This window comes from Megachile rotundata, chromosome 5 (assembly GCF_050947335.1).
Source record: "Megachile rotundata isolate GNS110a chromosome 5, iyMegRotu1, whole genome shotgun sequence".
NCBI lineage: Eukaryota > Metazoa > Arthropoda > Insecta > Hymenoptera > Megachilidae > Megachile > Megachile rotundata.
The window spans coordinates 21170130-21197776 of NC_134987.1; the positions used below are offsets into that span (position 1 = coordinate 21170130).

The following is a 27647-nucleotide window of genomic DNA, read 5'->3' on the forward strand; positions in this document are numbered from 1 at the left end:
TTCGATGTTTCGATATTGCAATCATCGTTGATCAAAGCATTCAGCACCGATCATTTCCTGTTCATAATCGGGTCAGTTCGACTTCCATTGATCCAACCTCTCTGTCGAGGCACGAAGTCTTTCCCCGAGGGTCCAAACCGACACGCCACGCATAAACACTGTAATTTCGGTCACGGATCGGCGTAATTTTTACTCGAACGATCGTGAACTTTCATTCGATTTCATTTAATGCCGCGACTATACCCGGGGCCAGTATTCGCAGGTCGTGCGACGATAACGCGACGTGACCGACAACGATTTCTCAGAAGCCGAGTTACGCGTCACTTTTCTGCATTCTATACACCTACGGGATATATTTCCAGCACCTTCGTACTTTTAACGCGTTACTTCTCGTACTTCTCGTTTGATTTACAGCCGATAGACCGAATAAAAATAGCTGCGTCGATTTTCCGTTCTTCAACTAACCTAGTCTTACAGGGGAGCGATAAGATTCATTTTGATAATTCAATGGAAAAAATATGTTTCGAACAGGGACGAAAATATTCTATCGAGAAAGTTCTGGTTCGTTGTTAGCTTTCCGTGCTCGTAACGCGTTTACTAGCTGCGAAACCTAAAGGCAGATCCCCGTTTCCCAGTTGAACTATTTCGTTGCGACGTAGTTCCAAGTATAACTCGTTAATATCGACATACAGGCAAAGAATAGCTTTTGTTCGAGACGCGGAAGCATCGGACGACCGTGTCGATTTTACTCGCGGATCAGTTTTAATTGCGCTCCAGGTTAATGATCTATTGAACGCCGCTTTCTTTCTGGCTTATTGTGTAAACAGAAAAGAACGAAGGTTTGTACATATACATTATGTAAGAAAATTCAGCAATAGGATGCACGATGTTTTAGCAATATTTCGGTTGTTCGCGGTGGCAATCCCACTACGTTGGCGCACGCCCAACACTTTCCTGGTTTGACGAGACAAAGCGGTCCAACTTGACCACGCGTTACTCTTCTCTTTTTAAATCACGCCGAAAAGTCGTACCTTAAATCACGGTGGTTAACGGGTAGAACATCTCTTGACCGACACCACCGCTTCAATAATATCCATCAAAGAAAATATCACGAAAAAGACAATTATCAACGACGAATTCGCAATAGTTATTAGAAATTTGACCAGAACTGTCGGAAATATTTGCTAACTTCTCGAAGCGACGTGGTAAGAAGAAGGTAGCTTTAAACGACATAGTCAAGACGTTCGATCGTGTTCAGATGTTTCATTTTTTGCGTTGTTCGATCGAATTTTTCAATTATTTAAACGATCTCGATATCGTGAAGGTTCGAAGATATATCTTGAAAAAAAACTATATTTCGTTCGCGAAAAAAAATCACCTTGATCGTATCGCGTCTAGCTTTTTAATAGACTTTTTAATTAGTTACAGTCGAATCGATGATCATGAAAGAATTGTTAATCGGTATTCGGTAATCGGTTTCTCGATAAAAGCGAATTAACAGGCTTAGAGTGAAAAGTAGGAAATAAAAAACTTACCGGTATCGACGGGTGCATCCCACGAAGCGCAGCCCCGCCCCACTTGCGCTTCCTGTTCTGATACTGCGTGTTCCTGTAGCTACTATTATTCTGATGACCACCGTACGACGAACGTGGTTGCATCGAAGGTCGAAAGGACGCGTAAGGCATCGCAGGATACCCAGGATGCTTAGTTTGATAATCACTGATCTCGAACCGATGAGGCTCGTGATGAGGAAAATCACCGTCACCAGGAACACTAGTCACTCTGTATCGTTCCTGTTCGCGTTCCTGCTCTTCGATTTTATCCTGTCGAGGTACTGGTGCAGGAAACGGAGGAGGTAGCATCGTTGTCCCATAGAAGTGCGGAAACCCGTAAGAATTCGGGAAACCGCTGGTAGCAGCACGGTATCCTGGATGCTGCTGTGTCTGACCAGCGATATCCTGATTCAGCTCGAGCTTCAAGGGCACGATCGACTTTCTGTCGTAACGGAAGTCGTGCTGATACTCGTGCTGGTCTTGAGGCTCCCGTTTCATCTCGAACATCTCCGTCGATTCTGGAGCCTCGACTTTCACCCTGACTCGAGCGTCGGGGTCGCTCGAGCTTCTGTCGTTAGCGACGTCGCCCTTCATACCAAAAATTTTCGCCGATTTCACCGGTCGAGAATCCCCATCGCAGCCACCTACGCTTGCCTGCTGCATCCTCGGGATATTCACGCCAGCACCTTCGACGTCCTCATCGCACCGGTCTCGTGGGAGCCTGCACCTCTAAATAGACGACGCGCTAACCGGTCTACATTATTCCGATACGAATCGGTAGGAAACCGGGACAAAGTGAGATTTTCCTCCAAATTTACAAAACTATTTTCTAAGGGTGTACTTCAGAGACTAGCGCCGAGTCTCGTTGAAATCGGTCAAGGTACATCGAACGAAATCTAACCTTGAATGAATTTTCAATAAAACTATATGTTAGACGAAGGGAAGCCGAGTTTTTCTCCGTCCCGTAGTTATACAAAGCCCATTCGTATTTCCACCTGACCTTATTATTTTGCCTTCGAATTCGTTCGAACGAGAGCACGTTTTAATGTTCGATTCGTCGGTTAAAATAGGTCGTGCTATATTAATATAATGCTCGTTTAAGAGAAAAATTATACTTTAGATTCGAAATTTCCAAAATGTAGGTCTCGACACACCGATAGGGTCGTTAATTATTAAAATATAAAAAATTGGAGAGCAATATTTTTTATTCGATGTCTGTTCTTTTTAAACCAAGCGTTAGAACTAGTCAGAGAAAATAACCATTTTCGAAAATCGTCAGAGTTCAGCAAGCTTCGTACTCGGTAATTCGTTCATCGTCAAAGAATTTCGGTAACGATAGTCGCTTCGTTTTTTTTTCGCATACCTATTATCGTTCAGATCGCGTAAGAATGCACGTGGACTCTGAGCCGAATCGTACGACTAGAAACGAACAACTATTCATCGAATCGCACGACAGAAGAGTCCTTCCAACTCTGAAGGGTAAAATAAACGTTACGAGATACTACGAAAACAATATTTCACTTTGTCTCACCATTTGCCCCGGTTTTCCCTTGCTCACCTAGAAACAAGGTTAACGGAAAAGGGCTGCGCGACGTACACGAATCGTGTATCGTCATAGTCTCCGTTTGTCCTCGATTGAACGGGTATAGATCACCCTCCTTCCTTCATTTCCACGGAAAACATAACCAACGAATATCTGTGCTTCATTATCCTCGAAACATCTTAGAAATGGTGGGCTGCGTCACTGGCATTAAAAAGCGAAAGCATCGTTCGCATTTCTAGACGAAGATCATCGCGCGAAAAGCGAGAGAAAAACGACGAGAGGACGATCCTCTGTGCTCGGGGACAGAAGCGCTGTCGGTTCAGTCGGTTGGTAGAAGCGGCACGGCACAGCACAGCACAGCACAGCAGCAGTAGCAGCAGCGGCGCTCGTATAGTCAGCTCGATGGTTTTCGGCCGAGTGGAGGGGGTGAAGGTGGGGAGCACAAGGGCGGCGTGACAGTTTCCGTGTCACGTGTCCCCCGACCTTAGGCCCCGCCTACGACTCCGATTTTCCTTTGGTCGGATCGTTAGCTGGCCCTAGCGAGCGCCCTTTCCACTTTCGTCATTCGTTGACTGTCGCTCGAACGAGTCGTACGAGCGGTGTACGAGAACACCGGGAAAAGAGGGCAAGAGAGAGGGCGGATTTTCTTCGGGAGAGGGTTGTCACTTCCAACCGAATGAACGAACGAACGAACGAAGAGTGTCACGGCGCGACGCGGCGCGGTGCCACAATTATTCTCCCTCTCCAACGGCGTTTCGAAACGATGAATCGCCGTCGAGCGTGAAGCACCGCACGCGAAACGAACGGAGTCGCGTTTTCACCGTGTTCCGCGAACTTTTTACGGTACACTGGCTCCGAGAATCCAACGGCAACCGATGCTCGAACTCGCGCGATCGCGGACCTCGAGAGGGGGGCGAACTGTCCGGTGATCGAACACGGTTCTCGACGCGGTTGCGACGATTATTCGTGCCCGTACGGGGACAAGATTACAAGGGGATAAAGCACCGTATCGGTTCGAACTAGAACGCAACGGGCATACGTAAGGATGCCAGATTGGCTCGGCCGAGCTGATCGCGTACGAGTTTCGTTCCACGCAGCGTGAAACTCTTGGCGGAGGTGCGCGGCCACCACCAACCACCGGGAACGCACGAGCCTGCCCGAGTGTGCCCGAGCGCCGATATATCTCTTCTACTACCAACGGAGTCGGTCGGCTGGCTGCCTCCCGCTTTCCTCGGACCTATACACCGTCAGATCCACAAACTGGGTTCACCTTTTGTCCAATCTACCCATGTATTCCTATTCACTCTGCTCGCTCTTCCTTACGATCTCTCTACAGTCTACGGCTCCTCTTACCGTCTTTTCTCCACTTTGCCCGCCATACCTCCATCCACCATACGAATCCTCCCGCGAAACAGTCTCGCCTCTTTTTTCCTGTCCACGTACGCGCTGTCTCCTAAATCGCGAGAGCTTCCTTCGAACAGCATCGATTTCAAATTTGATCGTCTCGAAACGCCTTAAGTCGATTTTTTATCAGGGCTTTATTAACGCGAAACAAAATATCACCTTTAAATTTCTTGCCACGATTTCGATCCTAAGGATAACTATTTGTACGCGATCGGAGCGTGCTACCTTAATAAAGGTGTTTACAATGTTAAATACAATTTATGCGCTAACGATTGCTGGATGTATGAAATACGATAGACCGTGTATAACAAATAAATTTAATAGACCGTTTTATTCGACCAGTTTGTTCAAACTAATTACTTGGCAAGCGTTGCCTAGGTTAACGGAAAGGAATATCGAGCGCGAGAGGTGAACGAACACTCCCATTTCATTAAAGCATCATTAATATATGGCAAACGCGGTACGCAAGAAACTAGCGATTTATACGAAGGAAACGAGTAGCGAGGAGCGGCTTCTATGACGCGTACTCTCTGCGAACATCGCGGCGTTTATTCTCGCGAGCGGAATACCGTGCGTCGTGTCGCGTCTTTCCCGCGCGAACCCGATCGCGTTAAAATATGACGTTGCACCGAACGTTCGAGACGAGTAGTCGATAAAGAAAGTAAATACCTGCAGTTGCGCTACGTAAAAGGGGAGATTTATCATTTTCGATTCTGCATTACCCTCGGCATAGGTATGGTTTCGATGAGAACCACCGTTCGCGATTCTGTGTTCGCCGTTACACGATATATCAGATTACATATCCATTGCGTCATGTAAATTGATACTTGTACATGACTGAACACCATGAGCGAACATTTATTCGAGTGATAAATTATCGTAACGTCGAACAGTCACGCTTTCAATTCCAATTTCGCTAACTAGATCACCGGGCATCGTTCGAGTCTAGTGGATGAGAGGTGAACTCGAGTTAAGTAGCCGCTAAGAACCTACTATGCCTATATTATAGAACGAATTAACCCTCGCTCGGCGACATTTATAATAGCTAATAAATCACTGAAAATTCTTCGTTATCGAATAATCGAAACATAAATTTCGGTACGTATGTATTTATTGGAAATATTCAGTTTTTCGATACAGAGATAGGTATTCGTGTATACCTATGCTCCGATTTCGAGACAAAGAGGACACGATCCTCGGGATCCCTTTTCTGTAGACGTCGATAGTCGGAGGCAAGATTGGACACGTATACAACGCGTATGCACTTTCGCAGCGGGATGACTGGTGAGAGAATTCAATTTCCATCGTCGTTATCGCGGCTGCATCTTCCACTCGGCTCTCGTCCCTCGTTTTTTCTCGACCGGACATCGAATCTCGTACTACGCGGCACGAACCGACGCAGCACCGCAACGGAGAAAGGGATGACGATGGCCTGTCGTTCCGTTCAACACCCCTTTGTTCTTCGGACCTTTGCGTCAAACGAGAAACGTACGACAAAAAACTTAATGGAGCTGATTACACTGTTCGCGGAATCGATTACCCACGGCAAGTTACGCTGCACTTTATAAGACCTTGGAAAATTCCGGCTCTGTACTTAATTGCTCGTACGTTTACTTTGGGACTCGAACAAATTCATTGGGACGTTGAGTCCGATTGTTCAAGAAAAAGAAAAGAATCGCCTAAACTTTTATATGTATGTAAACATTATCCAACTTGTAACAACCTCGTCAACTTTTTAGTTAGTCGAATAGTTTTTAATTTTATCAAAGTCCTGATTCGTTCGACGAAACTTTCGTAAGTTGAAAAGCTTCCTTCGAACTCTCGAAACGAGTAGAACACGTCCGTGGAATTTCGGCGGTTCTTTTATAAATGGCCAAATTAAAATCGGCGAGTACATTAGTTCTAACATTCTCGACGTAACGGCGTATGAAAAATGTTTAATAGGACAGAAGCACGCTCTTCGTTTCAAACTTATCACGTGTCATGTAGCTAAAAATCCGTCGCGATACAACCGGAAGACGTCAGAATCCCGATAACGGTTTGACAGTGACGTATCGAGATCGAAAAATCCGAAACGAGATCGGCCGCGACCTTTAAGCGTGCGCACCGATTTTTCGGCCCCGTTTCTGCACCCGTCTTCACGATAACGCGGTTTCCCGCGCGATAAACACGCCCCGAGCGAAACGATCCGAATATGTTTTAGCAGTCGAGGACGTTACGCAACCGTGCCACGCTTCCCAGCTGTTCGGTCGGTGATTTCGGAAGGGAACAGAGGGGCTCGTGGTATCGCGAGGTAAAGAAAACCAGCCAAACGCGATTACCGGCTTGTTCAGGTTGCTCGACGATACGCGGTATCGTAACTAGAGGGGATCCTTCAACAATTAGAGCTATTCTATTCTATTTCCCTCGCGAACGACCCTCGATATTTCATTTAAATATTAATGCGATTTCGACACAGTGTTCCACGGCATTTCGCCTTTCCATTCTCCGCTAAGTGTCGAAACTTTCGGAACCGTCTTTGATAATTATCCAAAAAGGAAATGATGGTTTACGATCGTTCTTAATAAAAACTCGATGCAAGTCTCGACAAAGAAATGGCAAGACTAAGTCTCGGAGAGCCGTAGTTCAATCTCCTCGACGATACCCAGAAGGGCAGTAGCACGCTTCGCGAACTTGGTCCGCTCGGTTCTTGCGAGCAATCTAATTTCCAATTTCTAACCTAGAAGGACTAGAAGGACTAGGATCAAATTCCGAGCTACTACCTGCCGGATCCCGGTGAAAGCTTGTAATTACCGAGCCGGTCAAAGCGAACGGCGGATATCCACGAAGAAGAAACGTTCTGCGCGAACGGAGTCGATTCTGCGAGCGTTTCCTGGAGAACGAATCGCGAATGGGCGTGTGTCACCAGAGTCCGGGGACAGATCGAGCCAATGGGAAGGTGGGAAGGCGTGGATCCGTGTGGCAGAGGACAGCAAGCGGACGACACGGAAAAGAAGGGGACTCTCGAGCGACACGAGCCATCCCTCTCGACTCCTCGGGCGCCGCGAGCGCCACGAGCGCCGCAAGCGGTCTCTGTGTCGGTGATCACGGTCACGGAATTGTCCGGTGGAGCGGCGGGGAGACCGCGAGAGGGGTTGTAGGGGAATATCGAGCCTGGTGGGGATCCTTGAACCCGCCCATTCGAACCTCGCTGGGGGACGAGTGTTGGCCTGCGCGGACTACAGCGCATGTGGCATCCGCTCGTACGCGTACGAGCGACGCGACGCAACGCGACCGCAGCCAGAAGCTGGACTCGCGAACCTACCGATCCCGAATTCGTCGGCTATTTTCTACGCCGTATCGAGAACCGACCGGAATGCATTTCATTATTTCTTTCGGTTACAGGCTTATTCAAGGGGAACACGCGTTCTTGTCAACTCTTGTCAACTCTTCTTCGATAACTCGACTTCTTATTAAACCTGCCCTATAATATGTTAGAAATATTTATACTGTACGAATATAATATGCTATACATATAATTCTTGTATTTTGTTAAACACAAAACGTAGTTATTTATAGAACGTTGCAAATCTGGCAATTCAGAGTTTATTTCCGAAGGCAGCGAAATTTCTGAATTTTGTTATCGGCAGTATCGGTTCATGAAAAGATCAAGTATCGCTGTTTCTTTTCTTTTTCTAGTTATAACATTTTGCACCGCAATCTAGATCTCTTTCGGTTTTTAAATGGTTCGACTTACAATACCGATGTCGTTCACTGTTCGTTGGAACGATACGAGTGATACAGAAAGCTGATAAAAAGAATTTATCGAAAAATGTTTCCTTCGTAGGAGATAAATGAAGAAAGTAACTCTTTTCTAGTAGAAAAGCGGTTCAGTTAGCAGGTCAAGCGTTAAATTCGAATCGCGCGCGTAGGAAAAGGAACGTAAACGAAATTTGATTGGATGCGAAATGTTCGTTCCGGAATTTTCCCATTGCAGTCGTAGGAAGAAAAAACCGGTTGGCCGGCGATGCAAGGCGGTGGAAAGATCGTTGGACGATTACGAGATTTTTCCGTTGGAAACTGCGAGCGATTCGCGGTGATCTCCTTTCGTGCGTCAAAAGCAACATCGGCTTTGTAAAGAGTGGCGCGCAGGTTGCGGAATATCTGTCGGTGGGCACACACGTAGACCGCGTTCTACTCGGTAGCTCGAGTACCTACCTCCGTGGCTATGCGCATAAATTTCCTTACGGGGCTTCTTCGTCACGGATCGTGACCACGGACGTCTGCTCGAACAAAATGACCGTTCGCTAAAAGAAAACGGCGCGCTCGAGTAACAAGGAACGAGCTAACAACGAAAGAGAGGGAGCGTCGAAATTGCCTTTTAAAAATGCACGAGTTCTCGTAAAACTTCGACTGGAAAAATTATGCATAGCTGCGTTTTTTTATGCGAACCGAGAGTCACGGGTTTCTTTTACCTGTTCTACCTGTCGTTACGTTTACCCATAACGTTCGACGAATTGCGGACACTGCTCCTGACACTATTCGACCGCTTTGAATTTACCGCCAGGGATACCTTTGTATCGATGTTACGCACAGCTCGTCATTTACAAGTATCATATTTTATACGAGAACAATCGAGTATCGTAACGAAAATAACCTAATAAAAATATAGATATTTCCGGTCAGGTTAGAATCCGACGTTTCGCTATTGAAAGAACATACGCGGAAACGATGGTTCTTCGTGCGAAAATCACCGTCCATGAAGGCTGCTCGTTCGACGAAGCTTAGATCGTTAACGTGGCTCGAACGATTGACGTCTCTTAATTGTGGCTTTTCTCTTATCTTCTGTCACCCTATCCCCTTGTTCTCGCTAAGTCTTAGGATTAGTCTCTCTATCACTGACGACCCACGTCGAACTCCTAATCTTTTCCTCGATAGCCACTCGTTTCGGGAGCTTATTGTATCGACCGTCCGGTTACTGTACGATTGTATATTCTTCTTGCCTTCTCTATTTTTCTTTCTTTTACAATTAACGTTTACGCGATCGCTTCGTTTAATCGATCATAATCGACAGCCTGAAACAGTAGAAAGTAAAAAGTGAATCGTTAAAGCGTGTAAACTCGACTTAATTAGATTGCTTAAATACACGGGTATACGAGAATCGATCGAGAACGGTCGGATCTAATCGATAAAGGCTAGTTTACCGGCAAGATACTTGGTCCAGCCATGCAATCGACGGTATCGCCTTTGAGTTTCTTTCGACACTTGACATTAAAAGTCACGGTATTCGTGCAACTACGTCTCCGTCACGTCAGGTTGACGGATCGGCGTGCGCACTCAGGAAATTAGGCAATTTCCGGACCGTGCTCGCTCGTGTCTGCATTTAATAGCGGCAGCAGTTACCAGGTTCGGTGGAGGCAAGCCAAGACGACGCGACGAACGGTATCGTTACAAGCGAGCATACTCTTTCGCCTATGTACTTACACTCTTCAGCGTCAGACGGTCGTTTCATCGACTGGATCGATCGCGCCTCTTGCCGTCTACTCGTCAACATTTTCCGAGAACATCGCTTCTTTAGATATCTGCATTACGAATACTTACGATACTCGCGCAAACAAACAGAATTTCGATTACATCTAAGGATATTCTGTAATCAATATTTTGTTAGTTAACTCGAATACCGACTTTATAATTATCGCAAAGATAGATTAGCAGAATAGCTGGGTATGTCCCGTGTTACGAGAAGAAGGTTAATAGTGACGCGTAGTAATAATGCGAAGCGACGAAACGTACGAAAAACACTAGCGACAAACTTTATGACGAACGCGAAATAGGTAGCCGTCGAAGGAACGTCTTCTCAGCGGCAAGGAGTCGAGCCTCCGGACAGAGTGCAAGAAACAATTCTGCCGCAACATATCCTACCATTAACCGTGCAACACGTGATAAAACGTAAGGGAAAGCTCGAACTACTCGCGTCCGAGGCGAGCAACTATAATCTGCGACAGTGTCGTGCAGGCAGGATCGTTAGAAAAGGCGTAATGGAGCCCCGTGCACACGGTGGTCGGTGTTGATAGCCCGGTACGGTGAGAGCGAATCCTGGGGTCACCCACAGGGTCACTAATGACATACGCAGCCCTATACACGCACGCGAGATCTCCACTCACACGTACGAGCCCTCAGAAAACCAGTCTCGCGGTTCGTCGATTCGTTAAGTACATTTCCCTCGACTCTGTTACGGACCGAAATCTATCAAATCCTTTGCAGAAAATTCGAAATGATATTCGATTCCGCGACTCGTTGCGAATTAACGAATTACGATAATAGTCTGTGAGACTTTTAATTAACGATCGTGAAAGGAGAAAAGAATTTATCCGGATGATTTAGGGTGGACCGGGGCAAATAACGCGAACGAAAACCGCGTTACACGATGCCAGGCAGAATTTCTGAACGATGGTATCGCGTCGGGACGCACACCGATATCCGGCATGGATAGGCGCGCAAATAAATGCCGTGGCACAGCGAGCGAACAGCACGGGAATCGCGCGCGCATCCCATACGAAACTGAAACGCAAAAGCGAAACGCGAATTGGCCTCATCAAAGCGAGCAAACAATGCTGGATGCCGCCGATGGCTCAACAACGTGTGGTTAGCCAAATCACCGTACGGCACGTAGCACACCGAATGCTGAACAATACCCGATGCACTCGCCACCACCCTTTCTCTTCTCTCTAGTTTTATCCTTTGCTTCTTTCTCTCCCAGTTATTTACTAAGCGTCTTCGAAACGCTTACGATCCTTTCACGCTTTTTCGTTTATCTTTACGCGACCTCTTAATCCCTTCCTTTCTATTTTTATCATCTTTCGGCGCTTTCGGCGCTTTCGGCGCTTTCGGCGCTTTCGACGCTTTCGGCGCTTTCGGACGCTTTCGACAATTTGCAAATTATTCGACCCGCTGAACGATCTTCTTATTTATCCGAATCTGAAAGAGTTATCGCTGAAATCGATTACGCTACGGTTAGAGATATCATTATTAGCGAAGCGTGAAAATTAACGAGTACCAGCACGCTATGCCGAACTATAAGTCTTATCGTGTCGTAGAAAGAAGAACACGTATCGTGGTTCTGCCATTAGGTTTCCTCATTCACGGCGCGTTATTTACAGACCAAATTATTAAGTTAAACGTTAACCTAAACTAGCGCCTAATTTCACGCGAAAATCGATAATCTTCTTTATCGTATTTACCAGTATAAAATTTTTCCGAGATGTCGTTGTCTTTAAGCAACTTTGCTTGGACAAGATATTCCGGGACAAAAACTCGAGAAGTCGTTTATCGTTCTAAAATCTGCAGTTTCGATTTCAAGGTATAAGCGATTGAAAATTGGTTGTTCGACACGCGGTATCCATCATCGAAACGTACTCGGAATGATTCATGTATCCATCAAGTCGCGAGCGGGTCTCGAACGATCTCATTAAGGCCGAGTTTTCATCGATCTAGGAAGCGAAGAAGCGTAATCCAGATTGTGCTCGCGGTCGAACGGGTCCGACGATAAATAATCGAACGAAAGGATGGATTTGAAGAAAGCAAAAGAAAAAGAAAAAATAAGAAATAAAAAGGATCTAAAGGCAAATACTCGTAGACTCCCCGCAACGCGACCCCAGCTGACTTCTAGCAGACATTGCGGGGGGTCTTCTAACGAGCCGTGCAATTAACATTTTTATTAGACGGTTCTTCTGCGCTGATCTCGACCTGCTCCACATGCGAGCGTCGATACTCTTCGACGACACGGAACGACTTCCTTCCATCTGCGAAATTAATTGAAAGAGCCCGAGATCAGCACGCGTTGAAATTGTAGTTCCGAGAAGAACGATTAATACACGGCGTTAAAGCAAAACGATCGAAATGGTTAGAAATCGCTTCGAGTAGTTCGAGAGGTATCGCGGTTTTCGAAATTTCTTTCTCGATCGATCGCGACAAGCTGTTACGATCGTTATCGAAATATGCTATTAAGTACCGAGCATCCTATTCCGAACTAAACCGCGTTGAATATTCGTAAAGCAACGTTAGCCGTTAAATCTTGAAGATTCGTAGAAGAGCTACGCCATATACATAGAACGATTCGCGTTCAACGGGCTACTCTTTTCGATCTACGGGCCTCTCGAAAGCCAGATTATTCAGTCGACGTCGTTATAAACGCCGAATACATATGTACCGTGTTCAAACGCTTCTCCCACTATTTCCGTAAAATTCGTTCTTCCTGACTTCGAAAAAGGGCTACGAAAGCTGAAAGAGCAGACAAGCCGCGATGTCCATTTTTAGAAAAAACAACCTTTTCCCGGCCCAACCTTTCGTTCCGCTTCCTTCGAAGTTTTTCCGCAAATTTTTTTTACTTCGGCGGTTGCACCATGGAAAACTCCGTATCTAGGTACGTTTTTGTACGCGGAAGAATCCGGTTTCTTTTTTTTGCCACACACGAAGAGTCAACGGAGCGCGGACGAAAGGGTGGTGGTTGTTCGATCGCGAGAGGTCGGCGAGAGGGTGTCTTTCAGACGAATCGACTCGCGCCTACCTCGAAACAGCCACGGATGCAACTCTACTTTTGTTTTTAAGCATTCAGAGGCTGACTTAGGCGGTGGTAACGGTGCTACACGCACGAGCTCGCCGCGAAACTGAACGAAGAGGATACGAGGCGTAGTAGGTAGGACGCGGGTTGAAACGTTCGCGTAGAAAGAGGTCCATTCAGGCATTGAGGCAGTTGAACCCTCGAGCAGAGGCCCTTCCTTTTATACATGTTATATTCGTCCGGGGGTTTTAAGCAGAGAAAACTAAAAAGCTAATTTACTTTAAAAGTATCCGAGAGGAGCGAGCCGAGAGGAGCGGTTCATCAAACGAGGCTTGCCTTTTCAAAAGGCAAAACCCAACCCCCTGGGCTAATGCAGCCAGCGACAGATTGGCGGTGGCCGATTCTCTACTACGTTTCCCTTCTCTTTCTCTTTCGCTTTCTCTTTCTCTTTCTCTTTCTCTTTCTCTTTCTATTTCGCGCAGGATACACCAACGAATGGTCATTTCGCTGATAGCTGAAACCGATAGCGAAAATGTCCAAACGTATCGGTGGCCGCATAAAGACGTTTCGCGTGTCTGCTCGTTGGCTGTGACCGGTTACGATGGGACACAACGGATATGCTCCCCCTATGGCTGATTTTAAACCAAAGCTCTCTCTATGCCCGGTTCTGTTTCGACTTTGGGAATTCGTTAATTAATGGACTACCGGATTGCCTGAACCGTGGTAGCCTGTGTTGCCGATGGAAGAACGGGGATGAACACGACCATTCTATTCGACGTATTTCGCTTTTAGTAGTTTTCTAATTCCCTAATTATTCTGACGGTTGTTCGACGTTGATCGTTCTTTACGAGGTAACGTTAACCGTTTAGTCGAGCAAATAATCTTTTAAAGTGATCTACTATCGTAAGTTAGGTCCCGAGTAGAGATAGAGAACATTTCCGTGCAGAAAACACCGTATTAAATGAACTGCAATATAATAAAATAGCTAGTAATGGCGTTCGAAGGGTGTCAAGTATCGGAGAAGGACTACCTAAACATTCTTCTAGTAGCTCGTGTTCTGTATTTCTGCGGTACAGAACGGTATAAGGTAGAGTTGTATATTGTTATCGAGTGGTTATCGCAAATACGAGAAAGAAATTCGATTCTCGTCACGACACGGATTCGAGCACGCACAGGAATTGCAGTAGCCTGTAGGACGACAAGCGAGTACGGGACGGGACTGTTTCGGTCTCACTGCAGTCACGGCCGTTACATAGTCGACGCGTTAAACGCGCCATTATACTTGTAAATTCCGAACAATTAGCCGTAATCAAGCACAGGAAACCATCGCAACTGGGTACGCAATTATTTTTAAATAAGATTCCGCCGGACTGACTGTTTCGTAGGACTCGGAACGACCATGATTATTAATCCGAGCTGGAGAGAGATCGTTAGGTAGATTACACACCGGACGTTGCGCGGCTCGTCGCCTCGTCTTCCTCCACCGGTTTCGCCTCGCAGCTGCATCTCTTTTGCTTTGACATCGCGATCATCCTCGATCCTGTTCCGTTTCGCGCTCGTTAACGTGCCCCTACTCCACGAATAATTCATGGATTCGCTTACTAAGAAAGTGCCAAGTAATTGCATCCTACGGAGATCATCTTGACGCCGCTGAAACGCGATTCGTTCACGAATATTGATGCTAATTACTATGCGATACACCACCACGAACTCGGTATGGCCCGCTCCGATCGGTTCCGCGTCGTTCTGGATTTTTACGATCGTCGCTACCACCCTGTGCGATTCATCGTTTCTTTTCGTTCGCCAACTTTTGCCGATCCACCGATTTTTCGTCGTTCGCTCGAAGTAGTCCTAACCCCACTGCGAACTAACACGTTCTAGATTGATCGGAATAACAACTGAATATACATATAGCGAAAATGCAATCGCGTAACGAGCAATTTGGAAAGGAAGAAAGAAATTGATAGATATCGATCACGAAACGAAGGAAAGCTAGTAATGGCAAAAGAAATAGAATTTAGCGATTGGAGCAATTCCACTATCGGCTTAGCATAAGAGGGAACGAAAAAAGTAGAGAACTAAGGAAAAAGTCGCAAACGGAAGTCTGTCACTGATGTTTGCCAGGGTGGCCGATGAACCGGATCGTGAAAGACTTCGCAAGAAAGTTTTAATCGACGCCCGGCGTCTCGGAGTCTTCTTTTCCCTTCGATGACGAAGTAGCTCCGTCCGCTCAATGTCCGAACAACTTTGATCCACCGATCGGTCTTAATTTAACAAAAACGCTGGCCGGGCTAACGGGCGTCGATTCGTGAAATTGAAATCACGAAGGATGAGAGATCTTTTTGATCTTTCTCCGTTGAGTTTGGAAACGGTGGAAAAGCAATATACGCGTCCGGTTATCGGGAAGACGCTTACTCGATTTTCTAATCAACACCGGTATACTTTATAGCAATCGATTATTCGTCTTTTGCTATGGAATAATCGATACTTAATATTTCTATTTCAATATGGGTAAGTTCTCGCTGATAGCCTCTTCTCCTCTTTAATGTCGACAAACCCCATGGACCAGAATATCGATCCCACGGCCGAGTATACCCCACAGTTCTGAATTACCCCTACGTAGGAAAGCAGAATGACGTCACACCGTGTACGTATCCCTTTTCTAGGTCAGTATGTCGGTTTTCAAATCATCATTTCTGTTTTATTACAACAGATTCCACGCTGGTACAGATTTCAACAGGACTCGTAAATCGTTCTTAACCGAATCGAAAGGATCCACTATCGAGTTACCATGTTTGTCGATGATTTGAATTTTCCCGGAGTCGTTACGTCAATATCGTTAAACCGCGAATTTTTATACGTTTACAATATACGAAAGTCTGTAGAGTGTACGCGAGTAACGCATGTTCGTAGACATCCGTTATATTTAATTTGTTTATAGTTTTTTAGAAGTAAAATTTGTTCGCTTTATCGTTTCTAAAAGAATCAGTACATCGAGGGGATAATCAGAAAACAGGGTCTGTCAGCGTGAAACAGTTGGCATTGTATCGCGAAATAATCGCGGTCCGATAGGCGGGAAAGGCTGGTCCGTGCTAGCAGACATTTCTTATCCCGGATATCGATTGCTCGCTTCCCAGCGGGAACCCTCTAGCGTCGAGCACTATAAGAAGGGCAAAGTCGAGGACGAAGGGTGAGAAGAAGGGTGTTCTTTAGCAGGGGCGGTGTGTATCGCAGGGCATTACTTTTATTCCGTGTCATTTGAGCCCACACTCGCCCTTCGACCAACACGAGCCACGGATGCAATAGATTTCTTTCCAAGTGGTTGTTGGCCCTCGAACCGCCACCGAGCGACGCGACACGCCACGACGACGCACTCGCTTCTTTTCCACTATTTTACCGCATCGATATATCCGTACGCTCCCAATCGACGAGTTCGAAAATTCGAAACGCGTTGTTGCTTAGCCGCTTAGTCTATCGTAAGCTCTTCAACGCGTTCTCTGTCCGTTGATGAACGTAAATTCGTTTCTTAATTACTATAAATAGGTAGATAATCACGAACGAAGGGTAAATATGGGAAATAATATCGATAATGCTCTATAATATAGAGCAGCCAGCAATTCGGGCTGGCGTTTGAACGGCGCGGCGTCGCGAGTTATCGTAGGACAAACCGTGTCCCATAAGCAGTCGTTTTCCAGGCTGTGCTCGCGCCCGACCGCGGCATAATCGTAGATCGGAGCTCCTTGCATATTTGATGGTCTCGCATGCTCCACGATCGCCAGAATTTTCCCCGGTGGATCGTGGCGGTCTGGTCATAAGAGGCCTCAGTGATTGAGGGTTAGGGCAGAAGCCGATATGCTCGACTCCGAGCCTCGACTCCCGTACCGCCATTAACTTTTCATCTTTATATAATTCCACGGTCATAGCGGCTCGGGAGCTCGTGCTCCTTGCAGCTTTTTCCGGAACGCGCGCCGGAACCGGCCGTAATTGCCGGCTATAAAGATCCGCCGAGATACGAGCCCTCGTTACGAGATTTGCCACCGCTGGGACCGATTCACGGGACCGTCTTGCTTCCTTCCCGTTCCTTTCCGTGTCCTACCGTTTGCGTATTCGATCTTCAACTTTTACGACCGACGTCTACATAACGCTCGCTTCTGTTAAATCACTCGCCAAGCCAAGCCAACGATTAAACCTACCTTCGTACCCGCTGACAACATACTTCCCGCGCCAATATTACACTAGACAATAATCGGTACAAACATGGAAATTAGATGTAATTAACGTAATCTTCAACGCGACCGGTGTTACGATCTCCTTCGTTTTTCAATTTAAACGATCCGCTTGCAATCTCTTTGCAGTTAACGCGATCTTTAACGTCGTTCCTTTCAATTATTCGTTCGCGTTGTAAATTGATGACGGTCTCGGGTTAAAAGCATTCTGGTTTGATATTTTCAAACCTTACCGAAGGAAAAATCAAATGCATACGTCATACGCCGAATAAATGAACGCGAGATCTGTAATCATCTCTTCCAGTAAGCCTTTCGTCCAGGTATACTTTCATGCTGCAAAATGTCTCGTCCGCAAAGGGTTAATAAGACGCGTGACGGCCAGAGTTCCAAGTACCAACCGCCACGACAGCTAACCTATCGGAGAGTTGAATAATAAATGCACGGGACACGGTTGGTCACGCTACCAAGGAACACTGGCTTGTCACTCGAAATGTCAGACGAAGACGTCCATTGGGCCTGCGGACTACGGAGCCTATTAATTAATCAACTATCCGCCATTGTTGCCGGATAGCAAACATCTGGCTGACGTGCACGACCGACGGACATTTTCTGCGAAGACGTACCACCGTGCTACCGGTGCCATCCTTGCTAATTATTATCCGCGAAACTAGCCTTTCCATCCTTGCAAAAATCATTGATCGTTTCAATTATCCGCTGAATTCGTTGTCGGCGTACGATCGCTTCTTCTTTTCTTCTCGACAACGATCGTTTTCTTCTATTTTTCTCGATCTATTTTAGATGCTAAGCGTGGAATTTATACGCGACAAAATATATTTCTTTTATCCAGTCGCATAGGTGTCCAGTGATTTATGATTAATCGTAAACAACTATTTCCTTAACTTCGAAAGTCCAGCGAAGTGCAAAAGCTCGTTAACGTTTCTCCGTTGAACCCCAGCGATTCTCCGTTCGCGCGAGAGAAGGCAGCGTAAACGGTTGCTCGATGGGGAACGATATAAAAGGAGGTCGGGAGGCGCAACAAAACGCTCCACGATTTCAATTACCCTTTCGCGACTACCGCGGTTGTTAGATCGCATCTAATCGGAGATTCTTCCGCCATTAGCTGTCGACGGTGCAGGGTAAACGACACCGGAAACCGGATGGCCCCCGGTGCAATTCCTAGGGCGGTTTACCGAGCCCTCGCGTACGCGATACGTACGCGATACGTACGCGATACGTACGATAGGTAACCACGAGGCCGATTCTTCGGTCGGTTTATTCAATGAGACCTTGGGACCGTCATGCGTCTCGAGTCAGCTTCCGTGAGAAACACCGAGGACAAAGTGTTTCAGCCAACTCTCCGTTGTGTGGCGAATATGTTGCGTGTACGTATACGCGTGTAATATATGCAGATTGCTAGACTGGCATTGTATGGAGCGATAAGCTAGTAATCGTTCCGAATCGCTTCCAGTGTACTGGCTGATTCAGAAAATATACGCACCTCGAAAATTGACAATTCTCTACAGACAAATTGTCGATCTTTGCACGCACGCTACAAACCAAGTATGATTTTCTAGCAATCGCGTTTCTCTAATTTCGCTATTCTTTTCCGAAGTACGCGTACGCCGTGACACAAGATAAACGACAAAATAAACAAAATAAACAAGATAATTAATAAATAAAGAAACTTGACAAAGATCGAAATGGGCGGTGAACGCACGGCACGGCACGACATCCGAAAGAATAAGATACCGTCGCTTATCGCGTCGTTCGTCGTTTAAAGCACAGGCGAGCTATAATGTCTCGCGTTTGTCAGTCTCGTAGAGGGTCTGGTTCGCCGTGGGCTAGTTACGGTTCGCAAGGGACTCTCGGATGCCGCTGAAGGAGAGCTGCGGCAAGTCGCGAGGACAGAGACGGAGCCTGGCCGCCGCAGATTACTTAGGTAATTGGTAAATACGAGGGTTACCTTCTAGTTTTCACCAAGGGGTTGCCGGATGGCCTACGGAACCCGAAGTAAGATGCCTCGCGGCTTCCCTCGTCCCCGCGTTTCTCCTTCTCTTTTCCTCTTTTCGCTTCTCTCTTCGTTTCGCGCTCGGTTTCGTTCGAACGACTCTCCTTCTTCCTCTTTCGTGCCTCCTCTCGCAGGATATTCGCTTTAAGGGGGGAAATGAGCCTTAAAATTGTTTAAAGCGGTCGGAAGAAGGGTCCTGAATTCCCTTCGCCTCGCACAGGATGTAGCCCAAAGCCTTGGGGAAACCTCGACACTTGCTGCGACGCGACGTCGATAAACGTCGCGAGCGATCGATCAGATTCTTATCGTTTTTCCAAAATATTTATCTCTTTCTCGTCGAGATGCTCTATAGACTGTACGCGACTACGGTACGGTATCAAACAAGCGAAATTATTACGGAGAAAATTAGATATCGGTGCATGTATTTTTACGAAGTATAACCACCGGGTATTCGTCGACCAGTCGCTCTTTCGATCGAATTATCAGCTTGATGTTTAAACCCGAAGTAATTTTTCTCGGCTTATGGAGTATATTGGACGCTATAACTTTCGAAGTTACTAAGAAACATGGAAACTCTCGAAATATTGGAAAAATATGAAATTTCGAAAGATTATCAGCGCGTCCCGAATAACGTGAACGCGTTCGAGCGTTATCGTCTCGGTCGAAACGGAAAGGATTACGAAGGAAGACAGCCGACTTGTAATTTTGTTTTCCTCGTCGAGGCTTCCGGCTCGGCCTCTTAATGAATAGTGATTAATTGCCGGTGCTCTGAGACCGACTCGCTTCCATTAAGCCCGTCAGAGCCGATTCCGTCGAAATAATTACCGGCACTCGGCGTGCGCTCACGCGCTCACGCACGCGCTCGCTCGCTCGTTCGCGTTCTCGCACACAGCCGGACAACAAATCGCGGCAACCATTCTTCCTATTCGTTCCCGAGCGTGGCTAATTTTTTAATTGCTCCGCCGCGGATAGAGGGAACACGCTCGTGTGAACACACTCTCCGATCGCCCGTCAACAATGTATCGCTCTTTAAGCACACGCGAGCGTCATTGTGCTCGCGCTAGCTCCACGATTACCGTCGGTACAACCACGATCGCTTCCGCCTCTTCTCGTTCCGACGCGACGGCAAACACTCTTACCTAAGACTCTCTCGATTCCAAGCGAATTTTTCACATTTTTGTAACCTATCATTTTCGATAAAGACTCGTTACACGAAATGTAAATCGAAACTGGATCGCTTTTTATTCGATCGCATCCTGTCTGTGAACTGTCCGCTGTCCGATCGTCGTTCATTCGAGAATACGCTGCTAATCCACTCCCTGTCCGCACTGTTACGCGCTACCGAGTTCTCTGCGATCGTCTTTCGAACATCTTCTTACGACCCTCTCAAGAGAATATTTCGAGAGGACAAGACCTAACGGAAGTAACTGCGCGTGCCTCTCGATGCACGGAACAGATCCTGATAAATGTGTCCCTCTGCTAGATATTTATACGTTACACCGGCAGAAGAGCTTCCGGCACTATAGTAGCTATCGTCTACTATTCTCGCGTCGCGTGAAGCGAAATTTATTTACTCGATTTATCGAAAGACGATGCTCTAATGCTGTTCGACTTCCGAACGTCTCGCGCAGTAGTAACGGCGTCGGTGGTCAGACCACGCGGTCGGAACACCGAAACGAGAAAAGGTACGTGTCGTTAGACTTTCGGCGAAGTTTGTCGGCGCGGCGTAAATCGTAAATTGAGGGACTATAAGAGACGATGGCCGATAGAGCATCGAGAGCAAAATAGAAACTTGGATAGGAGGAGGCCGGGTCGGCGATGCACGATCGAACGGTATTTTATTTACGAGATGCAGGAACGGCGGGCGTTGCAACGATGATGCAGCGGGCCCGTATGGGTCGTTTTCCAGTCGAGCGATCGGGCCGCGAGTACGAACGCTCCCAAGGATCGGCTCTCTAAATAACGCGCACGGGTAATAAAAGGATAATGACCAAAGAGAGCGAGCTGGAACCTCGCGAGAGATCCTGTACTCACCGCTTCTCTCCGAGAAGGCAACGATATCGCAACACGCCCGACAAATTTATATTACGCTCGGACGGAGTTCGTGGCTTTCGGTAAAACTGCGCTGTTTTATGGCTGATCCTTGGAAGTCGTTACCCTCGCAGACGTGGAATTATTCTCGACGTCCTCGCGAGTTTCTCATCTGTCGATTCTTCCGAGAGAAAGAGAGACGATTGCCTCCGAAAGTTTCATCGAGAAAACTTCGATACCTTCGCTTATGACCAGTCGTTTCGATCGACTCCCTCGAATACTTTTTTCACGTTTGCCCTTCGATTCGCCTTCGTTTCTTCCTTCGTATATTATCTACGGTAAATAACGAATATCTTTGTTGCTAATACGTGTCACGGATTAGTCGCGTTCGAGTTTAAACAGCGTTATTATGCGCCATAATAGATTCGCGCCACTGAACGCATTAATCGAAAATTCTAAAGGTTACGCGTTCGCGAAGTTACGTCGGCCGTTGTCGAGTCTCGAAAGCCACGCAACCTTAATAGAAACGTGTCTTTTCACGGTAAACGAACGTGAAAATTTGTCAAATTTACAAATAAACGAAAGCGAATTTAAATTAATATATCGATACTTTGTTAAAAGTTGCATCCATTAGCGTTGGTTACGGAGTCGGTTAAGTCGTGGTTGTTTTTCCGAAAATTATCACGGGTTCTAACTATTTTTATCGTTCATCGAGCGTTCGCGTACGCTCGTACACGCGCATACAATCAATACCTTGTTCTACTCTTCGACATCGATCTCGAGATAACTATTATTATCTTTTAACGAGATAACGTTGTCAAATAAAAGTACGTTTAGGTAAATCAAGAGCGTAAGATCCACGTGCGCTGCATAAGAACGCAAATCGATGAGATAAATAAAAGGAAATCGGTCGTTCTTCTAGGCAAAGCCGTATTAATTATTGGCTGTATCTACAGCTTGCTACGAATGTAATTTTCTCGTTAAAAATAATAAATACCTGTTGCGCACCAGGCAAAAAGAGCTGTTAAGTGTGTGCTCTTCATGGCCGGCTCTCCTTTAGAGGTTGCCACGGAAAAATAGTCATCGTCGACGCGGATAACGGGATTCGCCGCGTTTTCTCATTATCGCCCGGTATTACGAGGCCATTCATTCAAATTTACTCCGATTCCGAGCGGGAATAAACTCGGGACACGCATACCAGACTCGTGACTCATGAAATTACGGCGACTCGATTAACCTTAACTCGCGTAAATTTTCAACGACTCTGTAGGTGCAGGTGGGAATACGTTGTATGGGAATAATTTAATCGACTGTTCGATCTGGAGCGTTTGCGGCTAACAATAATCGAGTAAACTCATCTTTTTCGTTCCAAACATCCACTTTCCAGCGATAAGCCGTAGAAAAAAAAATGCCACCGATCGTAACCGTGATTCGAATTCCAATTTTTTAGCGGAAAGGTGCGCGATCAGTCAAAGTGACGATTATAGCAGGAGAAATATCTGGCGCCACGAAAAAGGATCGAGTTAGGCGCGAAAGATTCAGGGTCGACAATGAAGCGATCGAGGCCAGGGGTAGAAGGGAGTGGGTCATATCAATCGAAGCTCGAGGTTGCGTGCTTCGGGTCACGGAGATGGATGGGAATACGGCGATCGCCCCTCCCACAAAATACGAGCAAAATCGAAGCAGGTGCAATTGCACGGCTCTCGCGAGCCCGAGGAATCGTCGAAACAATTATAGAGCGAACCAGTGGTCGGGGTGTGCGCGAGCTGTGCAATTCAGTTCGGGGCTACCGTACTTATAATTGCTTCCGAAGCAATAACGTCCACAGCGAAAAAATTCCTCTTCGAACCGTGGAAGACGACGTCGCGTGATACTACCATTTTTCTTTCTATCCGAGGGGCAAGCTTTCCGAGGGAAAACGGGGCCGTCCTAAGCTTTTTCCAATTTCCCTATCATATTCGAATATTAACGTACGTATAAAATAATTGTGGTATATAAAATTAAATATAATTACAATGTCCCTACCGTATTGAACTGGTCGTAGCACTCGTCTTTCGCGTGTCCGAAGATTTCGATCCGACGGAAACATCTTCTGATCTATCAGCAGCTTTCACGAGGACGAAGCGACACCGTAACATTGCGCGACAATTACGTAGAACGAGTATCGCGGAGGAACAACGATAATTTTTCGATCTTGGAAATATTCGCGTAACCGCAAATATCTTTCCTCGATAATTCGAAATCGTAGCGAACGACCGAACAAATGTCGATGTCCCACGTACGAACGAATCTTCGATTCGTCCGACAAGCATCTTCATAGAACGACATCTTGTCCGGATAGCAGGATCCCGGCCGAGGCAATCAGCATAGAATTGGTAGAAAAGGAAGATCGCGACGACGGGAGAAACCGAGCGCGTCCTTACAATGTAGCAGCAGGGTGCATCGTGTAGCGGTGCGCAATTACCTTCTGGGCCCGTTTGCTTTTATTCGCGGCAACCTCGAATGCCGCGCCACGCCGAGGAGAGGAACGTGTCTCTCTCGGCGGCTGGCGCTCGCGAGCTCGGCTCGATCGTGCAGCGTGCGAAAAAATCCGGGACGGTCGGCCGCTACCGATCTGAAAATCGTTCCCGTAATCGCAGGTTGCACGGCGATGGCCGTGCTTCGACGGAGCGAACGAGACCGGACGAAAGCGAACGAGAGCGAACGAGACGGAAAGAGTGCGTGCTCTTCGAAGCACCAGGCACAAGCGACAATCGCCGGTTCCCAGCGGGTCTGGACGACCTCTCGGCCTCTGGAGAACGGCCGCGCCCACCGCCTCGCCGACGATTACACCGACCACGACCACGGCAACGACCACGACCACGACCGTTGCATCGCGACCACGACCGCCACCGTCACCGCCACCGTACGCTTCTACACCGGCCACCGAGACCAGATCGCGGCCTTCCTTTAACGTCCTGCCTCTGACCTCTGCTTTTGCCTTCGAACACGGCCGTACACTTTCGGCGAACGCTTTACGAGCGACGGTGTCGATGCGTTGTCGGGAATGCATGGATCGTGTCCAACAACGATTCTTTAACAGGCCAGCCCGTCATGGACAATTGGCATCGAACTCGCTTCGTTTGCTCGATTACTTTTTCCCGTGCCAATGAACGATCACCGTCTTCCCGCCACGTTTACCATTTACTTTTAAACTCGCTGATAATTTTCGAAAACTGCGATCTCATCGATCGCGCTTTTTCGCGAGACACTTACGACTCGATAGCGAAGTTCAAGGTAGTCCCATGATTTCCACGCGAACACTTCATAATTTCATGGACGCTGCTGTGCAACCTTTTTAGCTAGAATGTTGCAACGATACAACGATCGATCGTAAGCGTTTACGCGATGCAATTTTCCAGATCGCCGTACACTCGTCCAACAAGGTACCCTCGATTCATTATCGGTGCTACGACGTCCTTTTTCTCTGTTTCGCCGCTAATCGTCGTAACTCGAGATTAAGTATAGGAAAATATACGTTTCGGAAACGTGCAATTTTAACCGTGAAAAATTCTTACGAATCATTGCCCAAGCGTTTGGATTATTGCTGTACTTTCACGGAACATTGTAATTTTCTTCCAATTATGTATTTATTTAATAAAACATCGACGATCGACGATGATACTGTTTTCATTTTCATTGAAAAATTGTTGACTTTCATTGAAAAATAAAAAATAATTGCAGCGCACCGGTTGAAAAATTCTGTCGCTTCCACAACGATCGAAAAATATAACGAAACTCGATTCTGTGGGAACATTTTGTCTTTCTTCCGATCAAATGTAGCGAACAATTGAACGATTGAAATTACAATTTCGAAATCCCGACGAGTCTGATCGATTGATGCTTTGCTACAGCGCCGCGAGAAATGAAGCAATTTTAAAGCCATATTTATTGAACGCTCCTTGCAACGATCGTTTACAAATTGCGTAGAAACGGTCGACGGAATTGCTATGCATTTTGTCGATTTCGATTTCGCAACCTTTCCACGATTTTCGCAATATGATTCGCATCCGTCGAAGGGCGCAGTCCTCCAAACGATTTCTCCGACAAGCATATTTTTTATGCGATACAGTAGCTTACTTTTAAGTAATTTTAAAATTACGAGATTATCGATAAATCCTTGCAACGAAATTCGCGATCGTAACACAATTTGCACTAAGATTTTCTTAGCACGTTCATAGAGTCTTTCGACGAAAATAGAACGACGAGATGTTTTCACGTGCGGCATGGATGTCTGTAGGTAAAAATCAGAAAAGTAGGACGAATAATTCAGCTTCAACGATTACCTTCATAAATCACGTGTTCGATTCGCGCGTACGAATCAATGTTAGGGTAGCATAAATCATATTTCTCTAAACGGTTAACTTGATCAATGATTGGCGAGCTATTGGAACAATAGCGAAATGAAAGTAGCGTACAGAATACTCGATCGAAACTTAATAGTCATCGATGGCTAGAAAATGTCTTACCTCTTGATCAGTGACACGTAATGGTTACAAATGGTTCGCTCCTCGATAAAACTTGCAAGTATTAGGGCTCTGTTTAACGACGGACGTCTGGTCGTTCCAACTTTATCGCAAAGGCGTTCTTTGACGAGACTAGGGGACCACGCGGTACTAATGCATCGTCAGCTGCTAATTACAGACTACCTTGTATTTCCTGCTAGTGGCGAGCACTTTTACGAAGGTCATCTCTCTTTCTCGAGTTTCCCTTCGAATCTTCTCGTTTTCCTAGTTACTTTTACGCAGTCGTTACGTCATTGTAACTTTACGTCTTCGGTAGAAAGTAGAAAAAATATCGGGTCTATTTTTTCGAAAGAAACAAATGGAAATTATTGGGTTAAAGAGACTCGCAGAATTTATTATCAGTTTTCGATATCGTGTTCAAAAAGAGCAGTAGACCGCGCAACATCCCCCGTATCGGCGCGAAGTGACGGGTGTCCAAGACGGGGTGTAAATCCGAGTGTACGTCGTCCGAGGGGAACGCGTTCTAAGAGATGCCTGGCATTCGGCAAAGGGCCAGCCGTACTGACCGTACTTCATTACCCAGGAGGGCCGGCGAGCCTCCATGGGTCATCCGTTATCATTTTTACAACTGCCGCCATTCAACAATGTCGAATAAACTCCGTTAGGTATTGCGAGCCAAGCTTCGTCCGCAAGGGGATCCAGAAGAGAAGAGTGCTTTTAAACCTATCGATCGTATTCGCGAATCCTCCTTTCCGTCTAGCTTTTGCCAATTTATCGTTTTCTCGTTTCCGCGCGGAAGCTAGGCGACGTTGATCATATATTCAATTTGTATCGAAGAAAATTTACTGTTTCCGGTTGCGAGAAACGTGCCCGAAATTCGGCGAAACTTTCGAAACGCGACTAACAGTCAGCGAAGAATGGCCTTACGAACGAAGTGACGGATCTCGACGACCCGTTCGCATCGATGACAGTTTAGTCGATCGTAAACGGCGATAATTGGAAACGCATAGAAGATTCGCGAAAACGGACGATCGTCGAAGAAAGAAGAAGGTCCGGGGTGCGTACGCGACTCTAACGAGAACAACGAACTCTGCTCGTTCTAGTCCCTCGTCCGTTTCACCGTCCCCTCTTACTGATGGCAGTTCGGAGAGGCTGCCGTGGAGTCATTCGTTACGAGGCCGCGAACAAGAGCAATAAACGTGTCGGAGTGCAGTAACGGGTGATACGTACGACGTGAACCCCGGCCCCCTTCGACCTCCGCTTTATAGGTCTACTTCGCCACGACCCCCCCGAGACTCGATTTGTCAACTCGTTAGTGGAACTCGTTTAACCCCAGGGCCACGTTGCGTTCCATGGGCGCTGACCGTTTTAAGCGCCCTCGCGATGCTTCTCTCTCGGTCGATCCACGAGATTCTTTCGAGCTTTCCCGTCACACTCGGGAACCACAATTTATGTCGCTTACTTAGACGTCTATCGACTGTTCGAATCGGCGACCGTTTTCAACGACGCCTTGGCACGACTCGACCGAACGATCCTTGGCACGTTGGTTACTCGAAACGCGGTTAGACGCGTCTGTATGCTATTCGAGTCGCAACTGGTCACAAGCGTTTTCTATAACCGCGAATAATGTCGGAATTTTGGCCGACACGACGGCTGGGCGCGCGGTTATCGTCGCCGCATAGCACCGTTCTCAAAGAATCGAAAGCTTTCGGTCGGTTCGCAGCTACGAAAGGATACCCTCTGTCGTTGTAAAACGGCTCGAGGATGGTGGTCGAGTCCATAGGACGGGGTGTTCCAGTTATAACGGCCCTGGGTGCCACGGTGACGGATGTCGGGCC

At 46.8% G+C, this 27647-nt stretch overlaps 2 protein-coding genes across 8 annotated transcripts in view; both read right to left on the reverse strand.

Annotated features, from left to right (window-relative positions):
* The window catches only part of LOC100875938 (uncharacterized), a 182824-nt gene extending 178510 nt beyond the window's left edge, over positions 1–4314 (reverse strand). The window contains exon 1 of the mRNA XM_076531996.1: positions 1536–4314. Coding sequence (XP_076388111.1) covers positions 1536–2216 — 681 coding nt within the window. The 5' untranslated portion in view covers positions 2217–4314. The remainder of the gene's footprint in view (positions 1–1535) is intronic.
* Positions 4315–5593: 1279 nt separating this feature from the next.
* LOC143264486 (uncharacterized) lies at positions 5594–14914 on the reverse strand. Of its 7 annotated transcripts, none has more exons than XR_013038225.1 (4): positions 14487–14914; positions 9883–10061; positions 9202–9554; positions 5594–5968 (listed from the first exon to the last, which is right to left on the reverse strand). XR_013038225.1 is itself a non-coding variant. In XM_076531931.1 (3 exons), exons 1-3 carry the CDS (start codon positions 14663–14665, stop codon positions 9541–9543), a joined length of 291 nt encoding a protein of 96 aa, XP_076388046.1. In that variant the 5' UTR covers positions 14666–14914; the 3' UTR covers positions 8064–9540. The 7 variants fall into 7 exon arrangements, 1 of the variants encoding a protein (XP_076388046.1); XR_013038229.1 differs by lacking the exon at positions 5594–5968 and having other exon boundaries at positions 8064–9554; positions 9964–10126; positions 14487–14579; positions 14642–14914; XR_013038226.1 differs by lacking the exon at positions 5594–5968 and having other exon boundaries at positions 8064–9554; positions 9964–10126.
* Positions 14915–27647: the final 12733 nt, after the last annotated feature.